We start from the raw sequence: 26,696 nt of genomic DNA, 5'->3' as shown, positions 1-26,696 counted from the left end.
TAAGGGTTTTTAATGACATTGTAAATTGATACCATCAGCCAATAACCCATTATTTACTAGAGCAAATCCTGAGTCTGTAAACAACTGAAAAATATTTCTCCTTTTTCTCTCTCATCCTGTTCTAACCTCACTTCCTAAACCAAAGTGCCTTGAAATGCTTCTGTCTGGCACATTAAGTTCTTTGCCAACAGTTTAGGACAAGCATGTCTGGCCCGGGGGCCTAATCCGGCCCGCTGTTTCTTTTAATCCTGCTGCTGTGGCAGTTTATTTGCTGGTGTAAAATCCTAAGAAAAGCTCAACAACATCAATCGCAAAAAACAACAACTTTGGGGTAAAATTGCAAGCAAAGCTCAACAACTTCAATCAATCACGTATGTTCATCAAATCTGGCCCTCTCTGAAAAACGTTTGGACACTCCTGATCTAGGATATACCGTATTTTTCGCTCTATAAGACGCACCAGACCACAAGGCGCACCTAGTTTTTGGAGGAGGAAAACAAGAAAAAAAATATTCTGAATCTCAGAAGCCAGAGGTGCAAGAGGGATCGCTGCGCAGTGAAAGCAGCAATCCCTCTTGCTGTTCTGGCTTCTGGGATAGCTGCGCAGCCTGCATTCGCTCCATAAGACGCACACACATTTCCCCTTACTTTTTAGGAGGGAAAAAGTGAGTCTTATAGAGCAAAAAATACAGTACCTTTCAGTATCATCCGGCCACTGTGATGAGCCAGTGCATTCTGACTGGCTGAAGGTTCGGGGTGTTCTGTGATGAAGTCTCTGATTCGGTTTTCAATACAAGTTATTGAAGGACAACTTAGGGCAGGAATGGGGAGACCGTGGCCCTATGGAGGTTGTTGTGTTACATCTCCCATCAACCCCAGTCACTGTTCAGGCTGGCTTGGGGATGACGGGAGCTGGATTCCAGAAACACCATAAAGGCCACTGGTTCTCCATCCCTTGTGCGGCCAACACTAGCCTGTGAATGCAGTATCAGCTTTTCTACTCACCCCCCGGTGCAGTGCAGTCCTGCCTCTCCTGTCTGCTGCATCCACTGTGGATCCCTTCTCAAGTAAGAGGTGGACACAATCCACATGGCCGTTCATGATCGCCAACATCAACGGGGTTCTGGGAGGCAAGAAATAATGGCTCAGGCATAGCAAAATTTGACTGGGCCCCGTTTTAGAGGCATATCCACTGATAAGGAAAGGTGCAGAAGCAGCACCCCAACAATTAGAATGAGAAAAATCAGAATCAGGGCTGCCTTCAATTCCAAGTAGGGTTCGAAAAAGAAATAACAGTCAGAGCAAGGGCTGCTGCAAAGCCAGGAGTAGGGCTAGGTATCGTTTAGGACTTTTGTTGCAAATCAAGGAGGAGCCATCAGGATCCATAGTGCTATTCTCAGCTATTGGAGAAGGAGGAACATAAAAGTGGTGGAGGTGAGGCCTTGGTGGGTAGGTTATTACGAGAAAGCTGCTGTTTCATGGCTTTGCACAAAGGAGGGGAAGCTCCTATACAGTGGTACCTTGGAAGCCGAACAGCTTAGTTCCCGAACGTTTGGCTCCCGAACGCCTCAAACCTGGAAGTGACTGTTCCAGTTTGCAAACTATTTTTGGAAGCCGAACATCCAAGGGGACTTCTGGGGCTTCCGATTGGCTGCAGGAGCTTCCTGCAGCCAATCAGAAGCCGCGCTTTGGTCTTCGAACATTTTGGAAGTCAAATGGACTTCTGGAACGGGTTCCGTTCGATTTCCAAGGTACGACTCTAATTAGAATTTATTCGTATAACCGTTTGGGACCCCTGAGGAGCAAAAAGAACTTATCAGGAACAGAAGGAAGGACTTCCAGCCCAAACACACAGAACAATTAACATATAAGCCAGTGGAAAAACTCACTGTCCATGGATGTCCATGACATCTGTGATGTCGACTCTCTCCCCACTGTCAATGAGAAGATGTAGGGAATCGGTGTTCCCATAGGCAGCTGTAAGAAATGTAAGAGGAAGAACTAGGGAGGGAAATAGTACTATGTACACAACTTCCCTTTTTCTAATAGTTTCTCAAACTGCCATTTCCGCAAAGACCTACCGAGTGTTCCAGGTTTGTTTGCAACAGCAGTCAGAAGAAGGAAAGCAAGCATCCGAGAAAAGGAAATGCCATGCCCTCACCTGCAGCATGTAGGGGAGTCCACTTCTTCTTTTTCTCCTTCACAAGAGCAGAAGCACCATGGCTGGTGAGCACCTCCACACACTCCGTGGAGCCCCTCTCCGTGGCAAGATACAAAGCCGTCCGCCCTTTGTGGTCCCGCACATCCAGGTTCACCAGGGTCTCGGCAAGTGTCTTCAGGGCTTCACAGTGACCATTATAGGCCTGGAAGCAACATCAGTATTTAGTTCATTTTGCACGGCTTGCCTCTTTTTGCCTATGGTACATGCTGTGCAATCCCAAGCATGATTACTTTTTTAAAATAATTTTTTAAAAAACCCACCAAGCAGCAGTAAATAAATACTGTATTTTTCGCTCTATAGGACGTACCAGACCATAGGAGGGGGAGAACAGGGGGAAAAAATTCTCCCCCTCTCTGCTCAGCGCCCCTTCAGCGAAGCGGCAGGAGAAACAGAGCCCCTTCCATTTCTCCTCCAGCTTCGCTGAAGGGGCGCTGCGCAGCTCTCTCTCTCTGCTGAAGCCTGGAGAGTCTTGCTCTCCCGGCTTCAGCAAAAGGAACCCGAAGCCTTTGGAGCGCATCGCGAGGTCTCGCTGCGCTCCAAAGGCTTCAGGTGGCTATCCCTAAAGCTTGGAGAGCGACAGGGGTCGGTGCGCACCAAGCCCTCTCGCTCTCCAGGCTTCAGCGAAAGCAACGCAAAGCCGAGGGAGCGCTCCCTCTGCGCTTTGGAGGCTTCGCGTTGCTATCGCTGAAGCCAAGGAGCCTGCATTCGCTCCATAGGACGCACACACATTTCCCCTTAATTTTTGGAGGGGAAAAAGTGCGTCCTATAGAGCTAAAAATACGGTACATTACTTCAATGGGACTCACTCCCAAGTAAATGTGACTGAGCCTAAAACGAACCAAGAAAGAGGCAACTTGCTGGCGTTTGACTAGATTTTAGCATTCACTTTCATTGTACAAGCCTCTGTCTTTTTACAGTGCAAGACATAGCCCACAACCTTGCAAAGCCAGATTTATGATAGATATACTTACAGCTAAGTGCAAAGGGCTGACTGGAATGGTGCTTTCCACATCGTCCAGGCAGTTAAAAGACATTTCCAGGAGCTACAAACCAAAAAAGCACAATGTCCATTCAAATGCTTTAACTCTTCTAGCCTCCAGAACCCACAGCAGCAATGATGCCAGCAGTCTTTAGCTTTCCCAGGCAGGAAATTAGCATTCCACCAACCCCCAAATGCATTCACAGGACTACCAAGCAGAAAAAAAGCTTGATGGGCTGTTGAGTCTAGAAGTGCAATCTAGACAACCGCAATCATATGCTCAAATGCTTAAAACTCAAAATTGGAATGCCAATACACTTTCCAAGTGTATCTCAGTAGCACAACGGTAACAGTATTACTTTGCTATCTTTGTTAAGGCACCTTGAGGCATTAAGAATTCTTATGCCGGGACTAAACTCTGGCTAAAAAAAGTATTTCACACATTTTAATATATGAAATGCAGTTAAGTGGTTTTCCCCACTGTAAGTACATAGAATGGGTAGTCATTGTAATACCAGATTAATGTCCATTGGAAATCACTATTTTTATTGATGTGACCTAAGACCACTTTTATCTCTGTGCATTTTATAGAGCAAGATGTGTGCTAATTTGTTAGTTCTCCAGTGGGCTCTTGACTGTGTTTACTTATTTCTTTGCTGCTCAAATCATTATGCTGCCTTTATTTTTATAGGCACTGTTTTATTCTGCTTAGGGGCCTGGATCAGCCACAATTTATTGATAGATATTACTTTGTCTATTTCATAAAAGCCATTTGGGGCATTAACATTTTCTACAAACACACACACAAGTCAGCGAGAAAGATCATATTGTTCTCATACACTGATAGTGCAAAGCTGTGATTCAGATCCTAAGCAAAACTGATATTCATCTAACCATTCAAGAGAGGTTTTAAGGCAACAGCTGAGTTGCCAAAATGCCTGCCATGCCTTCCACCCTGGACCTAGACATATGCAGCTCCCTGCTAAAACTGGTTTCCATGTAAACAGCCTGTTTGTGCTACTGGAGAGGATTGATTAGATCCTCAAAGCTTATATAGCATCTGATGTTCTATCACAACATATACACACAACGGCTGCTTTAGCACCTAGCACTAAGTCAAGGTACACTGCATGTTTAACCCATAATGTTAATGAGGTAAATGCTAATGCCTGCAACTCACGTTCTCCTATTTCGCTCCTCTTTTTGTCCAACTGGGAGCAACAAACCATGAACCTTGGCTTACTTTGATATCAGAACCAACAATTTGTGGTTTGTTTCTCTCCAAACTAACCATAATTGGAAAGCCAAAAACAAACCTTGGCTTTGTATCATGGCTTGTTTTAGGCAGAAAAGAAACCAAAAGGGCAGGTTGTCAGGCTAAGCAATGACTTCTGGTTTGTTGCACCTACGTGAACAAAGGGAGGAATGAAATCTGGGCACTTGAGCTGCATGCACCAGTACACCGCTCATGCACATCATGGTTAACAAGTTGCATACCCTGGCTTAGTGGGAACGTGACCAGTTTCTATTCAGAACAGCTCTCAATTCCATCAAAGCGACCGGGTGCATAATAGCAAGGTACTCAACAAGAGAGCGTATTTCATCATGTTGACTGTGAATACAAATAAAGGCTGCGGCCCAGAATATGGCTATTCCAAACTTCCACAGAAACACTCATTCCTCAGTCTCCCCTCCAAAATCACGACCCAGTTCCTCCAATCCCAATTCGAGCTTACCAACTCAAGGTTCTGTCTGTTGCCATAGGCAGCTGCGTAATGGACAGCGGTGTATCCCTGCTTGTCCCGGAGAGAGGGGTCAGCACCATTATCCAACAAGAACTCTAAACAACTGGAGCAGATGTGAGTAGATTAGGTCAGATGCCTTGAGTCAGATGCATGTGAAGGACCTAAAAGTTGCTGCGCAAACAGCCTTTGCTGTGGTTTCTTATTAAAATGTCTCGCAACTGTGCTGCAGGAGCCACAACTCTCAATGAAGAAAGGAGATTCCCCTCATTCACAGAGTTTGACAGAATAAGAACAGCTGCAGCCCTGTGTAAAACATTGCTTTCAACCCAACTTGTATGGCACGTATATTGGCAGCTCAAATACATCTTCAAAAAAACAACAACCAACTTTTGTGTCTGGATTTTCACTTTTTGAAATATGGCAGCCCTAGTTGGTAGAAAGAAACTCCACTGTTCTTCCCTGCATCACAACCACTTCCCAGTGCAAGTATGACACATGTAAGATTTAGAAGCAGTTACTGAACTCACCGCTCCATGTTAAACTGATGTCTGTGCACTTTATAAAAATCCACTCAAATTCAGTTTCAATAATGAAAAGGCGGTGGGGGGGGGGGAGATGAACAAAGGTCAAAGCATCTTTTATTTTGAAAAGGTTTGGAATGCATTTTAAAGATGAGGCTGGAGGAGCAAAGAAAACCTGGAGAGACTGTGTCCCACGCTGATTTGGTAAAAGCCCAACTGCTGGTTGATTTAAGTCACAATAATAGGACAGAACCCCCTAACAATGGCCACTGCCCAAGCCCAATCAGTCACTTAAAAACTGGCAGTGAGCTGATAGATTCAAACTGTCACTCTAGTTGGTAAAAGACATGTGTGGAGGCAGCTGAGCTCCTAAAGCTGTATGCTAAGGCAAGTTAAGACGGGCCACTCACAAGATTGCCTCCTTCAGTCGTGACTCCTTCAGTGGCTCCTCGTCAGTGTCATGGCTGTTTCCTGAATGAGTCTCAGCTCTGTAAGAGTGAAAGCCTAGATCAGTTTTGCTGAGACATAGTAGAAGAGGGACTGTGCAGGAACACGTAACAAAGTACTGCATACAGTTTTCAAAGGAATCCCACATGTGGAAATCCATTGCAAGAATAAATTTGTGGGGGGAAACGTGCATGATATTGGTCTATCAGGACAGGTTACAAAGAGCCAGTATAGATCAAGCTTGATGACCTCAGTGGCTCCAACTGAATTTATCTATGAAATTCATAGAAGCAAAATATGATCTGGAAAAAAGACGTTGCCATAAGCCTGAGCTACCTTTCAGAAGTCATCATTCATCAGCCTGGCATCACACAGGAGAGTAGGAAAAGGATTGTAGACATTTAAGTAACTTCACTAGCCCAAGAAGGCATAGTGCAAGTTGAATTTCAACTTTAACTATTTTTGGAGAAATGTTCTTAAGTCTCTACAGACAGGGAAAAGTCTGAAACATCTGCAACAGCAGAAAGCAAAGTCATGCACATCCCAAATAAGATCTGAAGTATAAATTCTCTATCGCCATTTTTGACTTTGGTTTCTAATGTCTAAACATTTGGGCAGGTAGCACCATGATTCTTAGATAAAAGCCTCAAAGATGAGCCTTGCCATTTTAAATCATTGTTTTAAAAAACCAAAACCACAATGCACCAGTTCATTATTTATTTTTCACAATATTTCCAATGAGGGCTTTAATGCTACACTTTCTATCCACAAAAATGCTAGAAAGGGAGAAGAAAAATACTGTATCTACTGCTGATCTTTCTGGTGAAAGAATTGCACTTGACTGCTGCCATGTTAGGCAAATGCCCCCCAGCCCCCGCAAGCCCTTTCTCCTACCTCCTGTAAGTGTCCGAAGCAGCAGCATAATGTAAGGGGGTGCAGCCTTTACAGTCAGCTTCGTTAATACTGGCTCCGGCAGTGACCAATGTCACCGTACACTGATAGCTGCCATTAGCGGCTGCATAGTGCAAAGGAGTCCTGGATGGGAAAAACGAGACTTGAGGCACTTACTAAACACCAAGGAACTTTTAATACGTTAGCACTGTAAGCAATGAATGTGGTTCAGAGTTTCCATTTCCTCAATCTGGTAACAGAGTAGGCTCCGTTGGGTTACTTTGTCAACTTTTGGTCCTGCATGGATCTAACCTGGGTTAGTTTGCTGTGTTGTCTTGAGCTAGTCCTCAGCCGACGTGTCCTCTGCATCCCAGCTGATCTACTATGTCTTTTATTTACGCCCACTTTCTATTGCTCATTAACAAAAAGTTCTTCGGGTGACGCAGAGCGTTCACCCTCACAGCCACTTTCTAAGGGTTCCTCTGCAAATGCCATTTTACAGATACAGAACAAAGACTGAGATTATGAGTCCCTGACCAAAGAGGGACGTTAACTGTGACCTTCAAAGCAGACACGTCATCCAGTGCATCAGTGGCTCTTGCTAATGTTGTGTTGCATTAACAAACAGAAAAGCAATGTATAATCCCTCTCCTTCTAATTCAGCTGCTCCCAACAGAGCAGCACTGAGCTTTGGCTGAGCAAAAACATTTCTGCAAGTGAGCACCTTAAGCTCATCCTCAGTGCAATAAGCACTGAGTCACACTTATAAAAGCAGTCTCCTGTTAACACAGTGCAAGGCCTTCACAGCCTTTGGGCAGGTTTCAATGCCACTGAACAACAGCCTTTCCTTGCCCAAAGGCAAAACTGCATGGTGCTCTTAATTTACCTTCCAAACTTATCTCTCCTCCTCAAGTCAGCTCCGCTGCTCAACAGCAAGTTAAGACATTCAACATTCCTACAGAAAAGGCAAAAACAAATATAGAATACACATGAACAATGTGATTGAAACAAAAGAGGCTGTTAGAATGAGAAAGTAGAGAGATTTTACAAGGCGGGAAGCCTCAGTAGGATTTAAAGGCACAGGGGGGAAGCAATCTCTTAGGAAGGAGATAGCAGAAAAGATCAAGGACGATTTCCAGTCAAGGATGTAGGCTTGCTAAAACAGAAAATGCACACAATTCACTCAAGCTTGCTTTTTACCAACTGATTAGAAAATTAAAGGGCTAGCGGAGTGGTAGCAAAGTATGTCCTATTTTTAAGTAGAGCAGAAAACATAAACTGCCCTCCAAGTCAAGGGTGTCGTCGTTTCTGCCTCTTCAAGCAAATGGACCAAGACAACACCCACCAGGTTGCATCCTAGTGCCCACTCAAGAAGTCAAATAAAAAAATAGAATACATTTGAACAATGTGATTGCACTCTTAAAAAAACCACAACTGATCCAAGAGTACTGGGTCGGCCTGAATGCAGAGTGAGTTGTTTATATAGATTGGATATTCAAAATGGTAGCCGCTAGACAAGAAGCACACAGATACCCTCTGGTTTTCTTTGTATTTACATGCAGGGTCAACCTGAATCCAGGTTTTTGTACACTCTGGAAGTATACAGCTTCAATTTTGCTGGCACACATTTTAACTAACTGTGGCTGTTCCACATCCGTGGAAAATGCTGTCCTGAGAGCACAATTCCCAAGAGCACTATATATTTGTGGGTGGGGCTTCTCCTCTAGCTGGGATGGAGATCCCTGTCTAGAGGACGGGTTGTCAACCTGGTCCCTACCGCCCACAAGTGGGTGTTTCAGGATTCTAGGTGGGCGGTAGGGGGTTCTACGGCACAAGCTGAATCCTCCTTCCATCGAGCACTGGTGGGCAGTAAAGAAATTTTACCATCAAGAAAGATGCATTAGTGGGCAGTAGGTATAAAAAGGTTGACTAACCCTTGTCCAGAGCAACTGGGAAAGATAGCAATGCAGACATAGGATTCTATGATGAGAAATATTTTTTCTCCTTTCAAGGGACATTTCCAGGGCGGGAGGGAGATTTGCCAGGAGCCACACGCTGGCAGCAAGGGGGGAAATTAACCAAAAGTGGGTGGGGCATCCTTTTTTTCTCTCCCCACTTCCACCCTGTTCAGTGGGATGCTGAGAAAAGGACACAGGTCACTCTTGCCAGAGGTCTGAATTACATGCTTGCAAAAGGTTCCCCCTGGCCCTTACCATCACTTTCTGCTAATTTTTGCTCCCTCCACCATGCTTTTCCCACCCTTCCTTCCTTATGGCTTCTTCCCCTCCCACAGGTAATTAGACTGAAGGCTGCATGGAGCCCTTGAGAAACAGATTCCTCTCCCTTATAGTATGTTTGCTGGATCAAAGCAAATCCTCTCGTATTTGTTCTGAAGTGCAATTGGAAATTCCACTTCACACAAACAAGGAATCTCCCAATATTAGCTCTGAACACTGGGGATTAGAAGAGAGCTTCAATTTGAATACACCACCACAGCTGTACAGTACTTCAAGGCAATGGAAACCTGAATCTGTTCTAGTTAAACAGAAATAAACAAAGCCAGACAGTCTTTTAACCTTTCTCTCCTCTTTACTGAACCAAAGGTAGCCAGTGAGGTAGGAATAAGCAACAGAGCAATAAAATCATCCAGATCAGTTCTGAAGAATATCTTGCCTAAGTAACAAACTGATTGACTACTCACCCTCCGGAAGCAGCAGCATGGAGGCAGGTCCTCCCGAGGTTATCTGGCGTATTGATATCAAAGCCTGCAGACAGCACATGCTCATTGCTAAGTGAAGAGACGATGCTGTACAACTGACCTGTGAATCAGAAAACAGCAGAGAACTGGTCAAGGTTCATGGTCAAGTCCATGATTCTAGCCAGCGTTTCCATGGGAAGTTTATTATCTGGAGTTCAGATTTCTAAAATGTTTCAATAATCCTTCACAAGTGCAGAGCTCAATTGTTCAGTTGATGGGCCTTCTGTGCCTTGTTACTTTTCAGGCAGTGAAGAGCACCTTCTGGTCCTTACTGATTTATATTTCTCCTACCACACTGTTCCTTACCAGCAGTATACCAGCTCTATAGACCCAAACCTAAATCTAGGAAGTCAGGTAGGATTTCAAAGCCCAAATACTGTATTTTTCTGTCTATAAGATGCCCCTATGTATAAGATTCCCCCTATTTTTGCGGCAACAACCAATCGCCAGTCCACCCTTGGCACTATCCGTGTATAAAACACCCCCTAATTTTTGACATTATTTTTTAGGAAAAAAACCTAGTCTTATAAACGGAAAAATAAGATAATTAAGCTAAGAAGAAAGCATGTGCAATGGACAACCTAATGCAAAGTAAGCAAGCTCATGTATTATTTGAGCTTAGAATGTGTGTGCAAAAAATTGTGGGGAGCGGTGCATTTTGGCACAGATGAAGGAATCAGACAAAAAATTTCACTCCACTGTCTACCTCAGAGCAAGATAAACAAAACCTTATTTTTCTCAACAAGCTCTAGGTTGTCCCTTGCCCTAAACAATGAAAAAATACGGTCTCCCAACAACCTCCCTTGGACCAGGTGTGGGGAACCTTTGGCACTCCAGATGTTGTTGAACTACAATTCCCATCAGCCCCAGCTGGCTGGCTTACTCTGAATTCAGGCACATGTGGAGAATGGACTGTGGCTTCCTATGAACACAACCCTAATCCAAAACCTGAAGTGAGAGGACAAGCAAGGGGTGTGCTATCTACATACCTGAGGAAAGTAGCTTACGACAACAGTCTGAGAATCCAAAGAGAACAGCTAAGTGCAAGGGGAACATGTCATGGATCCCACGCCTGGCAAACCAAAAGAAAGAATTATTGTGTGAGAGAGAAAGAGAAAAACACACACACACACACACACACACACACACACACACACACCACCTGACATCAAGGTGGAAAACACAGCCAGCAGCAACACAGAACTGAGTTTCCGTGTCGCTAGCACAATAACCCCATTTCTGGGTGAGTATACAAAATGTACAAAATTTTCACTCTGCATGAAGCAAATAATTGGTGAATTTGCGATCACTAATGTAGGGCAAGTGTTACTTCATACACACATGCACGAAAAAGGTTGAAAGCAGCACTCAACCATCCACCACTCTTTATCCAAAACCTGTGTGCAAAAGAGCGGTGGCCCGATACACGCAAACTCGTAATTCATTACAAGTGATCTGAAATGTGACCCACTGTATCTTCCTCCTGACTGATGCCACATTAAGAAGAAAAAGTCCTTGCCTTGCAGTATCAGCACCATTCGTCATCAAAGTACTAATTAGCAGCTCGTGGCCGTATCTAGCAGCAACATGGAGGGGGGTATTGCCATATTTGTCAGCGCAGTCAATCTCACTGCCTAGAAAAGCAAGCAGGATTCATTATTTACTTTGTTCTTCAAACTGACCAGAAGCAAGGGACAACTCTGGCTTGGCAGGAAGGGAAGTGAAATGTACTAGATCAGTGTGCCCATCGATACCTCCGCAAAAGGTATCAGTAAATATCCCCTCAAAAAATCCCCAACGCACAGGAGACCACTTGGTCTCCCTCTCAGTTCCTGTTTGCACTTGCTCAGCCTCTCCTAAACATGCCTCCTTCAACATATATATACTTATTCAAATATATAAAAAATACACACCCATTACAAAGTATCTTTATACATATATTCTAAGCTAGCTAGTCTAAAAGAGAACAAAGTCAGAAGGAAGAAAATAGGAGAAACCCAAAGAAAGAGAAAACGGGAGAAAGGGAAAAGAAAAAACTAAAGAAAGATAAGCTTTTTTATATGGCAGCCATTTTGTGTTATGCCACAACGCCAAGACAGCCATTTTGTGTAATGTTTCACTCCCGTGGCGGCCATTTTGTGACTAACGCTCATAGCACTTCTTCAAAATTCCAGCTGGCAACTCCTGTACTAGATCTGACAAGGAATGATTTTCAGCCCTTTTGGCTCTACTGCTAATGCCTTCATTTTACTTTAAATAACTCACTAATATTTGGGGCATGACTTCAGAACAGTAAGGACATGAGTTAAGAGGGGACCAACTGATGCTTCTGTAGTCCAAGGAATACTGTGAAAACCAAGGTGTTAGATCTGATTTTTATGGAATAATGTAATGCTTTCATTGTATTAAACCTCCTCACAGTAAACTGGACTTTGGTTTTGACTGCCGACCTCAGCGTAAGAAAAGAATTTGCTTAAATTATACACGAGGTAAACCATTGCAAGTGAAACAAAATACGTACATCTGAAATGTCTACAGGCACAACATTACTCTGCGAATTATAAGGAAGAACTGGGAAGGACTGCAAGGAATAGTGAATAACTCTAATTAGAAAGGAAGACTGTTAAATATTAAGCATAAATAGCGATGGGCGACTGAGAGCTTACCGTTTTGTATGAGAATTTGAGAGCGTGTAAACCGTCCGTGAATGGCAGCCATGTGCAAAGGACTCTTCCCTTCTTTACTCTGAAAACATCACAGCAAGTTAGCAAGCGGACATGTCCTGCTAACTACAATATAAATTTGCCTTTAGTTCTCCCATCCTCGCTGAGACTCCCCACCTCCTTCCCTCAAAGCCTGACCAAATCCTGACTTGAGTGCTCATACCTGAAAGTTCACGTCAGCTCCGTTGTTGACGAGAAGTTCCAGGCACAGGGCTCCGTTGGTGGAGACGGCAGCAAAGTGCAGGGGGGTGAAGCCCTTCTCATTGGGCTGATTGACATTGGCGCCGTAGTTGACCAGTTCATTGGCCACAGCATCCTGGCCCATGTAACAGGCAATGTGAAGTGCAGTGTTGCCAAAGAAATTTGGTTCATCAATCTACAAGGACAAGTGTAAAAAGGCAAGCATGTGAACGTGCTGTATCAATGCTGCACAGAGGGCTTGATCAGAAAGAAGAGCAGCAACTGCATTATTGGGCTGCCCAAGGCCACAGAAGCTCCTTCAAATATAATAATAACAATAACAATAATTTATTATTTATACCCCGCCCATCTGGCTGAGTTTCCCCAGCCACTCTGGGCGGCTTCCAATCAAGTGTTAAAAACAATACAGCATTAAATATTAAAAACTTCCCTAAACAGGGCTGCCTTCAGATGTCTTTTAAAGAGAAGATAGCTGCTTATTTCCTTCACATCTGAAGTGAGGGCATTCCACAGGGCGGGCGCCACTACCGAGAAGGCCCTCTGCCTGGTTCCCTGTAACCTCACTTCTCGCTGGGAGGGAACCGCCAGAAGGCCCTCGGCGCTGGATCTCAGTGTCCGGGCTGAATGATGGGGGTGGAGATGCTCCTTCAGGTATACACTTGCTTCTTAGCCCAACCTACTGCGCTTGCCTGTTCACATTAACTTTGTATTCAACTTTTTATTTTTTCATTTATCGTATTTTTCGCCCTATAGGACGCACTTTTCCCCCTCCAAAAATGAAGGGGAAATGTGTGTGCGTCCTATGGGGCGAATGCAGGCTTTCGCTGAAGCCTGGAGAGCGAGAGGGGTCGGTGCGCACCAACTCCTCTCGTTCTCCAGGCTTCGCGCAGCTCTCCGCAAGGCGTGGGAGCCCGGCGCTGGGCTCCCGCGGCTTGCGGAGAGTTGCCTGTTCTGGGGGCTGGGGTCGGGGGAAGCTCAGGCTTCCCCCGCCCCAGCCCCGCGCCTGGGGGGGGAAAAATAATTCCCCCCCCTTTATTCCCCCCCCCCAAAAAACTAGGTGCGCCTTATGGGACGGTGCGTCCTATAGGGCAAAAAATACGGTATTTATTTTTGGAAATAAAAAAATAGATCGTCTAGCTAAAAAGTGCAGCAGCAGGTATAAGCAGGGGGTTTGTTGAAGCCGGTATAAAACCTTGGGTTTTGTTTAAAAGATAAGCAGTACATGCCCTTGCAGCTTTTTCCTGCCTGTTGCGCTGGTTGTGGAGACAGAATCCAGCAGGCATTAGAAATCACCGGTAAAATAACACCAAGACGGCAGTTAGCATCCACATACAGTTACTTCCAAACATTTGTTTTTAAACACCTGCATCTTGAAAACACGTATCGCAAGGGGGAAGCATCGTTAACACTGGGGCTACCTACATGCATTTCATGATGAAGATCCATGTGACAAAGCTGCTTCCAGGTTTAATAATCCCCTCCCCTGCAGACCTAACCTGTCTAAAACTATGCCTGCACACGTTTCAAAGTACAGGTACACACTGTTAAGAGTGCTGTCAGAATAAGCAGGAGCAGTGCCCACTGAGTTGGTACATTCACAGCACTTGCCTCTACTCCAAGCCTCAGCAGGTGTTTCACAACCTCGATCTGGCCGCTGGCTGCTGCCGTGTGCAGCAGTGTGTAACCCTTCTTGTCCTTGCACGTAACGTCAGCTCCTCGGGCCACAAGCAGCTTCAAGACTTCCAGATGCCCTGGGAGGAGGCAATGTACAAGCACAGAGAGGTATAACAAACACAGAGAGGCAACACAGGCAAGCACAGAGAGAGATAGCAATTTGAACAAGGCTTCCACTCCCATACATATCTGCTCCTTATGTTGGAAGCCAATGAAGGTAGCATTGGACTATAAGGAGGGATAAACCACTCCTGAATCCACAGAATCAAAAATTGCCACGCTTTTTGCGATATTTTGGCTGGTGCTAATAGTTATTGCCGAGCTGTGGATTTTGTCGCCTTAAAAGGTTGTCTGGGCCAATTCACGACGTTATAGACAGCCAAATGTGGTGATTTCTGCAAGATTTCATTTCTTTGTCCTGCCAGGAATTTCACTAGATCAGGAATCTTTCTCCCTCCTCCCTCCATGGACTGGGTGATAGAAAAAGCACCCAAAACAAGGATATTCGAATTTTAGATTTAGTGTCTACCATACAATGAAAGATTTCAAACTTTTCTTCTCTGCTGCTCTGTGCTTAACAGCTTATGGGCAGATACAGAGGGCATCTGACGCAGGGACAGGGCTGCATACTGTGATCTATATGTTTTCCCTACTTGCCACTTCCATATATGTTTACCTGCTCAACCTCTAGACTTACTTCAGGTTTCTATGCTTTGGCGGTCCATTTCTTTCACTTACACCTTTTGTTTTGGTGTTTTTAAAAAAGATAATGGCAGTTTAATTTGAGCACAGTTTTACCGTATATAATTTCATAAACCAAACCTATAGCCCTAAAAGAGTAAATTGTAACCTGTGCGCATTTAACTTGTGAACATTCAGCTTTACATGCTTGGAAAAAAATAAAATAAAAAGGTAGGAAGAGTATAAAAGGGATTATTAAACATGCAGCTTTCTTCTTTAACGTAGAAAAAAAGCAGCTCTCCCCTCCCCCCCCCCTTTTCTCAGCTGAAGCGCAAAAAAAAAAGACTAATGAGGTGTTAATAGCTCTAGATAGTATGTTAATAGCTGCTGGTGTATCTTAATGACAGTTTGTGTGACTGGATTCCCTCTGGGTGGAGATATCTTTGAATGGAAAGAAGCCTTCCCCTAAGGAGAACTCCTTCCATTAGGAGAAAAAGAATCAGAAGGTAGTCTTTAAGAAGCAGATTCAACAATCAATCATCATTCTCATCACCATAGCATATTGCGATGGCCTAACTCTTGAGGCGAATGAAGCAAGCACAATGAGTACAAATGCCCATGTGCCATTTTCAAAATGGTGCCCGGAGTTAAACCCATCCTTAAGCATTGGGAGGAACCACCACATCATGAGTTTGTACAGTGGTTGGCTCCTACTTGCGACTCCTGCTCACACGGAGTTCCCTCTGAAGTCATGGTCTCCTATCAGCTATGTGCAAATGGCCACCCTGTTACTTGGTTTGACTCAGGCTCACCATATTGTGGAGCGACTGGGAAGCTGAGAGTGGTGCAACCCCAAAGGCATTTTATGTAACATTTTCTGAGCAATCAGGGCACATCGCGTATCTCTCATTAAAAGGCAAAGATAAAGAGCTCCTGACAGTTAAGTCCAGTCAAAAATGGGGTGCGGCACTCATCTTGCTTTTCAGGCTGAGGGAGCCGGTGTTTGTCCACATGTCATGTGGAAAACATGGCTAAACCATTTCTGGTGCAACTGAACACCATGACGGAAGCCAGAGCACCGCAGCGGTACCTACCGTAGATTCCAGTGTATTAGGCGACTGGGCGTATAAGACGACCCCCCCAAATTGGCAGCTGCCAATTTGGGGGATTGACTTATCTGCCCAGTCTTGGCTCCAATATCCTGCATTCTTTGCTGGACATGTATTCAGAATATTTTTACATGTAAGCTCCTCCTCAAAGATCCATGTATATGATTACAACACATACATTCGCTCTCATGTGTGTGATCACAACACACACACTCTCTCTCACACAAACGAGAAATCGAGAAAGAGAGAGAGAGAGAGAGAGAGAGAGAGAGAAAGATCAGAGGGCCTGCAAAAGTAAGAGAAAAACATACCAAGGAAGGCTGCCCAATGTATTGGCTGTCTCTCCTTCTTGTCGCATGTGCTCAGATTGGCCCCTTTATTTAAGAGCAGGTTAACCATCTAAGAAAAGGTGGAGAAGAGAGAGTTACAAACAGGATTTATTTATTTTTTTCACAAAAGCATGTCCATTTACTTTGAACTTCCTGCTGGTGCAGTGTTGTAAAATCAGCACCTTGGGCTTTATTATTTAGGTCTTTTTAAGGCAATCTCTGTACTGCTTAACATATGAAAATATATCTAAGTGGTGTACAGGAAAATAAAACAAAAGCAACAATGTATGTCACAGAAATAACAAATAAAGCCACATTAACAAATAAATACAAATATAAATTCTGAGCCATTTCCCCACTCTTACATAAGAGAAATGTGTCCTCGACTGTGAGCCAGGTTTTATTTCTCAGCAAAGCTAGCTTTGGAAGGCAGATAAGCATGTAACTGCACCTCTGCCTGGCAATTAAGTAGGAAAGTGACACTATACACAATCTGAAGAAAGGGGTCAGCATTTTGAGCTTCCAAACAAAATGAAATTCTGGCACTTTTATAGCTGAGGTTACCCTTTCCGTCATTCTGTATTGTCTCCCTTGTGGTTGGCATTTCTGGGGCAGGAGGATGTATCCAACATGAGGCACACTCAGAACAAATCTGCTGATCTTAATGAACAAAACTAACTGAGGTATATTAAATTCAATGGGTCAACTGTGAGCAGGACTCATGCTAGATACAACCCCGCATGCTGAATTTTTGTTCCTGTTTTGTTGTTGTGAAGGAAGGAAGGCTGAAATATATAGTTCACTCTTCTGTGCGCTTCCTCTGTGTTTGAAATACTGGTGGCGGGAGAAGAGGAACCACATTTTCTTACAATTTTCTTCAAAGCTATAAGGACTAGAAACTTGTTTCTCTTCAAAAAGCGAAAGCACAGCCAGCAGGGTCCCTGTGACAACTGCTAGATTCTACATTATAGGCCATATGACAGGCTCCAGAGCACAAATGCAGATATGCAACACCTTGAACATATTGCCCAAAGAGTTCCTGTCATCGTTCAGGGAGTCTGTAGGAGGAGCAAAGGATCCCTTCTTGCGATTACAGGACCCTAAAGGTCAGAATTACAAACATATGTATCAACATCACTACATCTGCTTCTGTGACTTGGTTGCATCTGCTCTTACATTGGTTTTTCAGGTGCTTTATTGTTTTTCAGGTGCTTTTGGTGGTTTTTAAACATTTTTATTTTCTTATTAATTGTATTCTTTTAATCAAAGAAGTGTTTGCCAACTTGGGCTTCTTTGGAAGGAACTCAATAGATTAAATAAATATCAGGGGGGAGCAGGTTTTAGGAAGGGCCAACAAGGTGCACAAGCGGCAGAGGGGAGCTGAACTTGCTCCCTACCTGTTGCTTGTCTGCTGCAACCCAACCCTGACAGACTGCTCTTTTTGCCTGAAGGCAAATCTCTCCTCCAAGAAACAAGTTTGAAACCGTGCGAGGAAAGAAGTGGCTTGCAAAGGGCGGGGTTGCACCAGAAAAGTGTCAAGCAGAAAGGTGTTTCCTCACAACAGTAGCAGCTACTCGAGTTTTACAGCGTGAGTTTTCCACGCAGTGTTGTTCTGTCTTAAGCCCCAAATGCTTTTCGGACTAGGACCCCCCCCCCCCATTTCACTACTTATCCAACAGAGCTGGAATGCACAGAAAACCCTCCATGAAAAGAAGCGCACCCTTACCTCAATGTGCCCACTGTGTACAGCATGGTGCAGTGCTGTCCGGCCGGTGCGGTCTGCCACATTAACACTACTTAGCAGGGCGATGATGGCCTCAGCACACTTGGTGGCTCTGTTGGCAGCGGCAACGTGCAGTGGTGTTTGCCAATACTTGTCGCGAGCGTTGACGTCCGCAGAGTGCTTTAGGAGGAGGTTAAGTGCCTTCTGCCAGGGACAGAACACAGACAGGAAGGTCTTTTTTAAAAGACTGCTTGAACAAGGCAAAGGATCGCTAGAGGAATAATTAAAGAGCCAAGGAACAAGCTGATAGTACTATGCTGTGTGGCAGAATTGGAATTTTCAAACAAAGCTAACCTAAAACACTGCAGAATATGCTGCTGGGAAATATCAGAAGGACCAAGAGCATCCTAGCATGAGTCATTACAGGTTGACGTTCTAGCAGAGCTAAGTGGGCGCACAATGAGGAATGCTGATGGCCGAAAGAGGAGCCAACACTGTAAGGCACAACTCAATATATCCCTCATCCTACTACCAATTCCTTCTCTCCTTCATCTTCTTAACCTTGCGAGGCTCAAAAAGCCCCAAACCAGAGTAGAACATCTGGGAAGTTAACAAATCAGGTCTTGGTGTCAATTATTGGCTGGTCTGCTGGTGGCAAAGAGTTTTAAGTATTACAGGGACCTGCTATATGCAGTATATTAAATAAAGCACCTGAATTGATACAACAACTAAATGTGAAACGGTCTCCTTTTGCCCAAATTCCCAAGGTGCCAGGAATGTTCGGATTCATACTTTCAGTGTGTCAAGCCTCCGAGCTGAAATGAGATTAGTCTGAATTCTAAGGAAGTCTTCTCTCTAAAAGCAGCTTACTGTCAGGTCAAAGCTTCAAGATCTAGACAGTTAGGGTGAGAGTGTTAGAGACTACCAGAGAAGAGGGTGGGGAGGCAGCAGCAAGGGTTCATGTGAGCCTCAGGTGGGGGCAGGAGATGAGAACCCAGCCAAGAAGGGCTTTAGATCCAAGGCCTCACAAACACAGCAGCTGGCTTGGTTTCAGTAATATGCCCACGCTGCCTGGTATAGGATTACAGCCAACAAAGTAACTGTGCAAGCAGAAGGACATCCGCTCATGCAATGCGACTTCTGCCACATCAGCTCTGGGTTTTCCTCTAACGCTCCTGAGCAGATTTGGGGAGCGTCAGGAAGAGAGGGAGAGTAAGGCGGCTTTCTCTGGCTGGGGTTGCACTCCCCTGGAAGGAGCAGGTTTGTAGCTTGGGGGTAACTCCTGGATCCAACATTGTCACTTGAGGCTCAGATGACCTTGAGGACTTGCGGGGTGCCTGTTTTCAGCTACACTCCCTTTTGGACAGTGAGGACTTGCTCATACTCCATGCTCTGGTGGCTGTGGAATTCCCTCCCCACAGAGATACATCTAGCACCTTCACTACACAGCTCTCAGCAGATGTTGAAGATCACCTGTTTTACACCTGAGACCTGTGTTTTTGAGACCCACCCTATTTCCATGACTGTAATTTGTTTTAACTGTTTTTAATACAGTGGTACCTTGGCGCTCGAACAGCTTAGTTGTCAAACAAATCAGCTCTTGAACGCCGCAAACACGGAAATAAGTGTTTCGGTTTGCAAATGTTTTTAGGAAGCCGAATGTCTGATGCGGCTTCCGCTTGAGTGTAGGAAGCTCCTGCAGCCAATCGGAAGCCTTGGTTTTCGAACGGTTTTGGGAGTTGAACGGACTCCCGGAACGGATTAAGTCTGAGAACCAAGGTACCACTGTACAGAATTTTAAATCCTGGGACCTGCTAGGGAATGATGAACAATAAATGTAATAACAGTAGTAGCAACAGTGGTAGTACGCCCCACGGAGAGCCTCAAGGCCCATAAATAGCAACACCCTAGTGGTCCCGGGCCCTAAGGAAGTTAGATTAGCTTCAACCAGAGCCAGGGCCTTTTCAACTCTGGCTCCGGCCTGGTGGAACGCTCTGCCTCATGAGACCAGGCGCCTGCAGGATTTCTTTCCGCAGGGCCTGTAAGACAGAGTTGTTCCGCCTGGCCTTTGGCTTGGAGCCAGTTTGATTCCCTCCCCCTCTTTCTTTTTTCTTTTCCTTTCTCCTCCTGCAATGAGGCTACATTTTAATATTTTAATGTTGTATTTTAATTTTGTTTTTAAGTTGCATTCATTCAATTTGTTCTTATTATTGTTAGCCGCCCTTGGCTGGGGAGGGCGGGGTATAAAAAAAATATATTATTATTATCAATAATACTACGTACTACTGTGCAAGCATGTAATTTTGCTCACATAATGACTTCGTCGGATTCAACCCATACAGTTTGCTGAAGCCACCATAGGAGTTCCTAGTTCTCTCTCTGGTGACTTCTAGAGTGATCCTGCCGCTAAGTAATTGTGATCCTGTAGCTAACAAATGCTCTTTGGTGGCCCGCGAGGTGTAAGAAGCTTGGCAGGAGGCAAAAGAAGCCCAGGGGCCTACATTTTTCCTCATTTGTGTAAGGAAATATACCACAGTCTCTCCTCGCTGCCTTACAAACTCAGGAGTAGGAACCACCCACCCTGCCCCTGGAAGTCAAGCATCGATAAAAATGCTGATGCTTTTCTGAAGCAAAGAGGTGAATTAATTGAGCCAGCTTAAGTGGTGCTTCTCGGCTGCTGGAAATGGCCTGAAGCTGTGAGGTCAGCAGGAAAAGGCAATTACACAAGTTAACAGACTCTGCTGAGGAACAGCGGAAGCTTTTCCAGGACGAGAGTCTCTTGGGAGCCCAGTCTTTGTGCAATTAAGGGCATAAAACTTACTCCACAATCATCTGTACAAAAAAAAAAAAAAGCGACTTTCTGCCTTTACAGAGAAATATAGCAACACATTACAACAGCACCCTTAGGATGAAAAGCTGCTCTATTATCAAGTTATGGATGTTATCCTACTCACGGCAATGAAAACTTCTCTACCTCTGAATTAATGCAGCAGTGTGTAAGATAATACATCAGTCAGGAAAGGGGTGGCATTTTCTACAATGCTGTGTCAAGAACAGACTGTGATAATAATATCAAATATATAAAAGAATGGATGGGTTATGGTATTTTTCGTATACAGTGGTACCTCGGGTTACATACGCTTCAGGTTACACACTCCGCTAACCCAGAAACAGTGCTTCAGGTTAAGAACTTTGCTTCAGGATAAGAACAGAAATCGGGCTCCGGCGGTGCGGCAGCAACAGGAGGCCCCATTAGCTAAAGTGGTGCTTCAGGTTAAGAACAGTTTCAGGTTAAGAACGGACATCCGGAACGAATTAAGTACTTAACATGAGGTACCACTGTATTTGCATGCATATATACATACATACATACATATATATATATATATATATATATATACCTACTGTATATATTCCTACACATTTTTGTGCCTTTTTATTTTTCTTTGTATCAGTTTATTTCTTTATAATTGAAACCTTTTCAATAAAATATCAATATCAACATTTTATTTTATTTTTTAAAAAAGAACAGTCTGAGAGAAAATTAAGGCAACTTTCGTTTACTGCACTATTTAGATCCCCGAGTGTGCATGTGTGTGTCTGTGGGCAAAAGGGAGCTTCCACATCCATGCATTCTGCGCAAATCTCCATTCCTAATCCTGCTAAAAATGCTCACTGGGAGCAGCCTTGTCTCTGTGACACAGGGCCAGATTAGGTTCATAACACATTCAGCTTGTGCAGAAATTGCAGAGCTTGGCACTCTGGGATACAGAATATTGATTTATGACTTTAATGTAAACCAGTGAAGCCTTGCAAAGAAGTGTACAAAAGTTACTAACCTTATTTTCTACACAATCCTAAATTAGCTGTTTGTGGACAAAAAGTTGAGAGTGGGGAGAGGAGGAGCTTTATTCTTACTCTGCACCAGGTGACAAGCCTAGACTAACTTGTCCAGTTATAGGGGACAGTTTCAATTTGTACAGCTCAGGCATATGGACAGGATCCATGGAAGGGTGAGGCCTACCTACGTGTGTGCTCCACACTTGCCCTTCTTGGCTTATAATAGCTGCCAAGGGAACTGACCGAGCAAGGGTGCTCTAATGTCTTTTAAGAAGCTTCCTTGAACTTCATCATACAGTGGTGCCTCGCAAGACGAAATTAATTCGTTCCACAAGTTTTTTCTTCTTGCGAGTTTTTCGTCTTGCGAAGCACGGTTTCCCATAGGAATGCATTGAAAATCAATTAATGCGTTCCTATGGAGACCGCTTGCCAGGCTGGCGGTGCGGAGAAGGGCTTTTCTCCCCACCGCAAGCCTTCAGGACAGGTCCGGGAACAGAGGGGAAGGCGCGCAGCGCTTCTCCTCTGTTCTCGGGGCTTGCGGTGGGAGGAGGGTTTTTCCTCCCCACCGCCAACATTCAGAACAGCATTCTGAATGTTGGCGGTGGGAAGGAAAACCCTCCTCCCACCGCAAGTCTTCAGGACAGCCATCCGAAGGCTGGCACGGGGAGAAGGTCTCTCTGCCCCACCGCCAGCCTTCGGAGGAGCCTTCCGAAGGCTGGCGCGGGGACGTCTCTCCGCCCCACCGCCAGCCTTCGGAGGAGCCTTCCGAAGGCTGGCGCGGGGAGAAGGTCTCTCCGCCCCACCGCCAGCCTTCGGAGCAGCCTTCCGAAGGCTGGTGGTGGGGCGGAGAGACCTCCTCCCGCCGCCAGCCTTCCGAGCAGCCTTCCGAAGGCTGGCGGTGGGGCGGAGAGACCTCCTCCCGTCGCCAGCCTTCCGAGCAGCCTTCCGAAGGCTGGCGGCGGGAGGAGGTCTCTCCGCCCCACCGCCAGCCTTCAGAGGAGCCTTCCGAAGGCTGGCGGCGGGAGGAGGTCTCTCCGCCCCACCGCCAGCCTTCGGAGGAGGTCCGAGGATAGTGGGGAAGACGCGCTGCGCTTCCCCGCTGTCCTGGAGATTTCCCTATGGGCTTTCGTCTTGCGAAGGAAGCCCATAGGGAAATTCGTCTTGCGAAGCGCATCGAAAAACGGAAAACCCTTTCGTCTAGCGGGTTTTTCGTCTTGCGAGGCGTTCGTCTTGCGGGGCACCTCTGTATTGAATAATTTCTCTTGCCTGTCCCCAACACTCCATTTCTGGCCAAGACGCCTGAGTTTGTGAGTGGCATCACACTCCAGGTAGGCGAGGTGGATTATTTAGATCCATTTCAATCTTACTTCAAGTCTGATTATGGGACTGAGGCAGATTTAGTCACCTTAGTGGGCTATATACACCAGGAATTGGCAGAGGGGATATCTCTCTGTTGGTTCTGCAAGACCATCTAGGCAGCTTTCAATACCATCAACTCTCGTAACCATCTGACTGAGACAGGACTTGCAGGCTTCATTTCGTGGAGTTCCAGGGGTGGTTCTAGAAGGTGCTGCTGGGGGGTTCCTGTTAGACCCCTTGGCCAATGTCCCAGTTCCATCTTGTACCCAGTTATATTTAGCATCCACGTTAAACCACTAATTTTTAGGGTTTGGTGTCACCAATGTACTAATGATACCCAACTCGCTCTCTCCCTTTTCCATCAAATTCCAGGGAAGCCGGTCCATGTTTTGAATTGGTAATGGACAAGAGTAAGGGTAAGAAATTGAAGCTTAATTCAGACAAAATAGGTATTCAGTAGAAATGCTGACCATGGAATGGGGGTTATAGAACATAACGCACTATTCTATAATTTCCCTCATTCCAGCAAACTTCAAGGACCGGTAACTCTGACTTCATACTCTTTTCAGGTACGCAACTGATTTGTCCATCCATGTTAATTAAAGGGGAGGGGGAAGGTACTGGCTACAGCAATCGGAAATCTGAGGGACACAAGATGTAGCAGGACCCCTCCTCACTTGAAACTTACACAGCTACATTAAGTCACAATAAGGCCCACAAAGATGAACTGCAAGGAAGCCAACAGGTCTTGCTCCACCTTTCACGATTAAGGTAATTCTTGTTTGCAGACATTCAAGATAGCTACTGGTTTTCATTGTGACCCAGGGTAAGCACTGGCATATGAAGGGGGAAATGAAGTTACCCAGAGGGTGGCTGTAGGAGGGACCTATGAGAAAGAGCATTTCCTTTGCCACTTTAACAGGATGAATGAACTAGTACCTACCTCATTGCGAGAAGCTGCAGCACGGTGTAACGGGGTTAGCCAAAGGGTGTCCTTTGCATTAACGTTAGCACCTGCCCAAGGTGGATAGGAGAGATAAAGCAAGATCATATACTGACGAAAAGCATCCCTTGTCCCTGCACCCAATATTAGAATCCATTTATCCCCTTAAAATGCAATCCTAACCATGTTTTACTCAGAAGTATTGCTGAATTCAATGGGGCTTGCTTCCTGGTAAGTGGAGCTAGGATTGTAGCCATTATCTCACCATGTACCGTATTTTTCGCCCTATAGGATGCACTTTTTCCCCTCCAAAAATGAAGGGGAAATGTGTGTGCATCCTATGGGGCGAGTGCAGGCTTTCCGGGGCTTCCTGCAGCTCTGCGCCACCCTCCGGATCCCGGCGCGAAGCCGCGCGGGGCTCCGGAGGGTAGCACAGAGCTGCTTGCGCTCCACGGCTTCCTGCAGCTCTGCGCCACCCTCCGGATCCTGGCGCGAAGCCGCGCGGGGCTCCAGAGGGTGGCGCAGAGCTGCCTGCATTCCGAACCCTGGTGCGCGCTGAAGAGCGCGCCCGGGCTTCGCGCACCTCTCCGCAAGCCTGGGGAGACCGGTGCGGCTCCCTAGGCTTGCGGATAGCAGGCTTTCTGGGGGCTGGGGTCGGGGGAAGCTCGGGCTTCCCCCGCGCCTGCCCCGTGCCTGGGGGGGGGGGGGAAGGAAAGTTTTTTCCCCTTTATTTCCCCCCCCCCCAAAAAAAATTAGGTGCGTCCTATGGGGCGGTGCGTCTTATGGGGCGAAAAATACGGTATTTGCAGATATGGGTCTTACTTGTTTTGCAACAAAAATGGCAGCAGACAGATTAAGAGGAAGAGAACATTGGCACTGTATTCAGAAAATGCCCACCATTCAAAAAGCTAAGCTGCAAATAAGTTGTGCACATATTGATTTTGCTATTGCTTAGACTGAAGAGCATGGTATTATCAATACCACACGCATCTCAAGGTTAATGTTCTGTTGGCCTCCTGAACTGTACAAAATACAGTCTCACTTCCACTAACTTTAACTGTGCAACTGATAAAGGCACTCCAGTTGTTTAAATGAAAAGAACCTCTGACTCACAGAACTTTCTCACAAGGACAGAGATGCAAAATTCTTCTTAACGAAAGATACCATGTTCAGAAGCCATGCTTAAACATGCTTGAAAAGGAAGAATAATTAGTTTGCACAAGTAGGATCACATGATTTGGTGTCCTAATCCTCATCGAAAGAGAAATATCTGAAAGCCGGCAGCTTTCCAAAACTAACGCTTCTTTTAAAATTATATACCATCAATAGCCAACTTCTTCCATTACCATTAACTTGGAGACATTTAGCATATGCGTTGAGAACCATCTGTGCTGGCTTCACTGTCCAGAAAGCCAACTCTGCCCTGCAATCTACACAGGAAGAGTTACAGTGGATAGAGCTGTCTGCTTCAAAATAGCTTCACTGAATTTGAACGTTTCCATAAATCTTTGCTGCTGCAGAATCATGACTCCAATAATATTACTAGTAGCAATCTGCTAACTTTAGCACTTTTAATATGAAAGCACTTTACGATCCTCTCATTCATTCTTGTGACTGTTTAAATTGTAGATCATTATAATTCCTGCCTTAAAGGCCTGTTAACAGAGGATGAGCAATAGCAATTTGCCTGAAGCTGGAGCTGAACATGGAATATACAGCTACCACCCCAGTTTAAAGTCAGTGTTCTCAACTGCAGAGCTGCACAGGATCTATCAGTGTTACTCGATCCTCTCTGTGACTCTGCCCCCCTGACAGTTTAGGCAGTGATATATACAAGTCTGCACCAAACTGCCACCAGTTCCCTCAGGATAGGAAGAGAAGGTTTTCTTTTTCTATTCAGCAAATGCCCTGAAGCTGCTAGACCTGACCTCCTTCACCTCTTATCGACCAGAACATACACCTTCACTTCTTACCTGATAGTATTAGGAGTTCAAGAATAGGGGCGTCTCCCAAGTATGCAGCTGCATGCAAAGGGGTTCGTCTCTCTTGGTCCTGGTTTGGGGAAAGACAATAGAGATAAATGGAAGATGTTAAAGTGGAATCTAAAAGCCATGGGAGGACTCCAACATAGCACTAAGGCAATTGTTTCATCAGTGCAATGGTTTGTGCTTGTGCAACAGAACATTCGCCTCCTCTCCTTCCCCTGCTCCAGAGGGTTGGGAGAACCCCTAGAACAGATTCAAGGGCATATGGGAAGTCCCATTGTGCAATGGGACCAGCTACTAGAATACTGAGGGACGCGGGTGGCGCTGTGGGTTAAACCACAGAGCCTAGGACTTGCCGATCAGAAGGTAGGCGCTTCGAATCCCTGCAACAGGGTGAGCTCCCGTTGTTCAGTCCCTGCTCCTGCCAACCTAGCAGTTCGAAAGCACCTCAAAGTGCAAGTAGATAAATAGGTACCGCTCCAGCGGGAAGGTAAACGGCGTTTCCGTGCGCTGCTCTGGTTTGCCAGAAGTGGCTTAGTCATGCTGGCCACATGACCCGGAAGCTGTC

General features: G+C 45.4%; 1 protein-coding gene across 2 annotated transcripts in view; it reads right to left on the bottom strand.

Moving 5' to 3' along the window:
- The window catches only part of ANKRD52 (ankyrin repeat domain 52), a 65,462-nt gene that overhangs the window by 23,549 nt on the left and 15,217 nt on the right, over nt 1–26,696 (bottom strand). For both annotated transcript variants that reach the window (XM_083599191.1, XM_083599190.1), the window contains exons 3-20: nt 26,117–26,195; nt 24,144–24,214; nt 18,005–18,205; nt 16,261–16,348; nt 14,094–14,236; nt 12,448–12,660; nt 12,228–12,306; nt 11,081–11,195; nt 10,551–10,633; nt 9,505–9,622; nt 7,690–7,758; nt 6,807–6,947; nt 5,876–5,953; nt 4,936–5,047; nt 3,192–3,263; nt 2,161–2,362; nt 1,889–1,976; nt 1,005–1,122 (exon numbers count right to left, since the gene is read on the bottom strand). In XM_083599191.1, the coding sequence (XP_083455317.1) occupies nt 1,005–1,122; nt 1,889–1,976; nt 2,161–2,362; nt 3,192–3,263; nt 4,936–5,047; nt 5,876–5,953; nt 6,807–6,947; nt 7,690–7,758; nt 9,505–9,622; nt 10,551–10,633; nt 11,081–11,195; nt 12,228–12,306; nt 12,448–12,660; nt 14,094–14,236; nt 16,261–16,348; nt 18,005–18,205; nt 24,144–24,214; nt 26,117–26,195 (2,070 nt within the window). The remainder of the gene's footprint in view (nt 1–1,004; nt 1,123–1,888; nt 1,977–2,160; nt 2,363–3,191; nt 3,264–4,935; nt 5,048–5,875; nt 5,954–6,806; nt 6,948–7,689; nt 7,759–9,504; nt 9,623–10,550; nt 10,634–11,080; nt 11,196–12,227; nt 12,307–12,447; nt 12,661–14,093; nt 14,237–16,260; nt 16,349–18,004; nt 18,206–24,143; nt 24,215–26,116; nt 26,196–26,696) is intronic.

This window comes from Podarcis filfolensis, assembly GCF_964270895.1.
Source record: "Podarcis filfolensis genome assembly, chromosome: 2".
Lineage (NCBI taxonomy): Eukaryota > Metazoa > Chordata > Lepidosauria > Squamata > Lacertidae > Podarcis > Podarcis filfolensis.
This window is presented reverse-complemented; position numbering and strand designations above follow the sequence as displayed.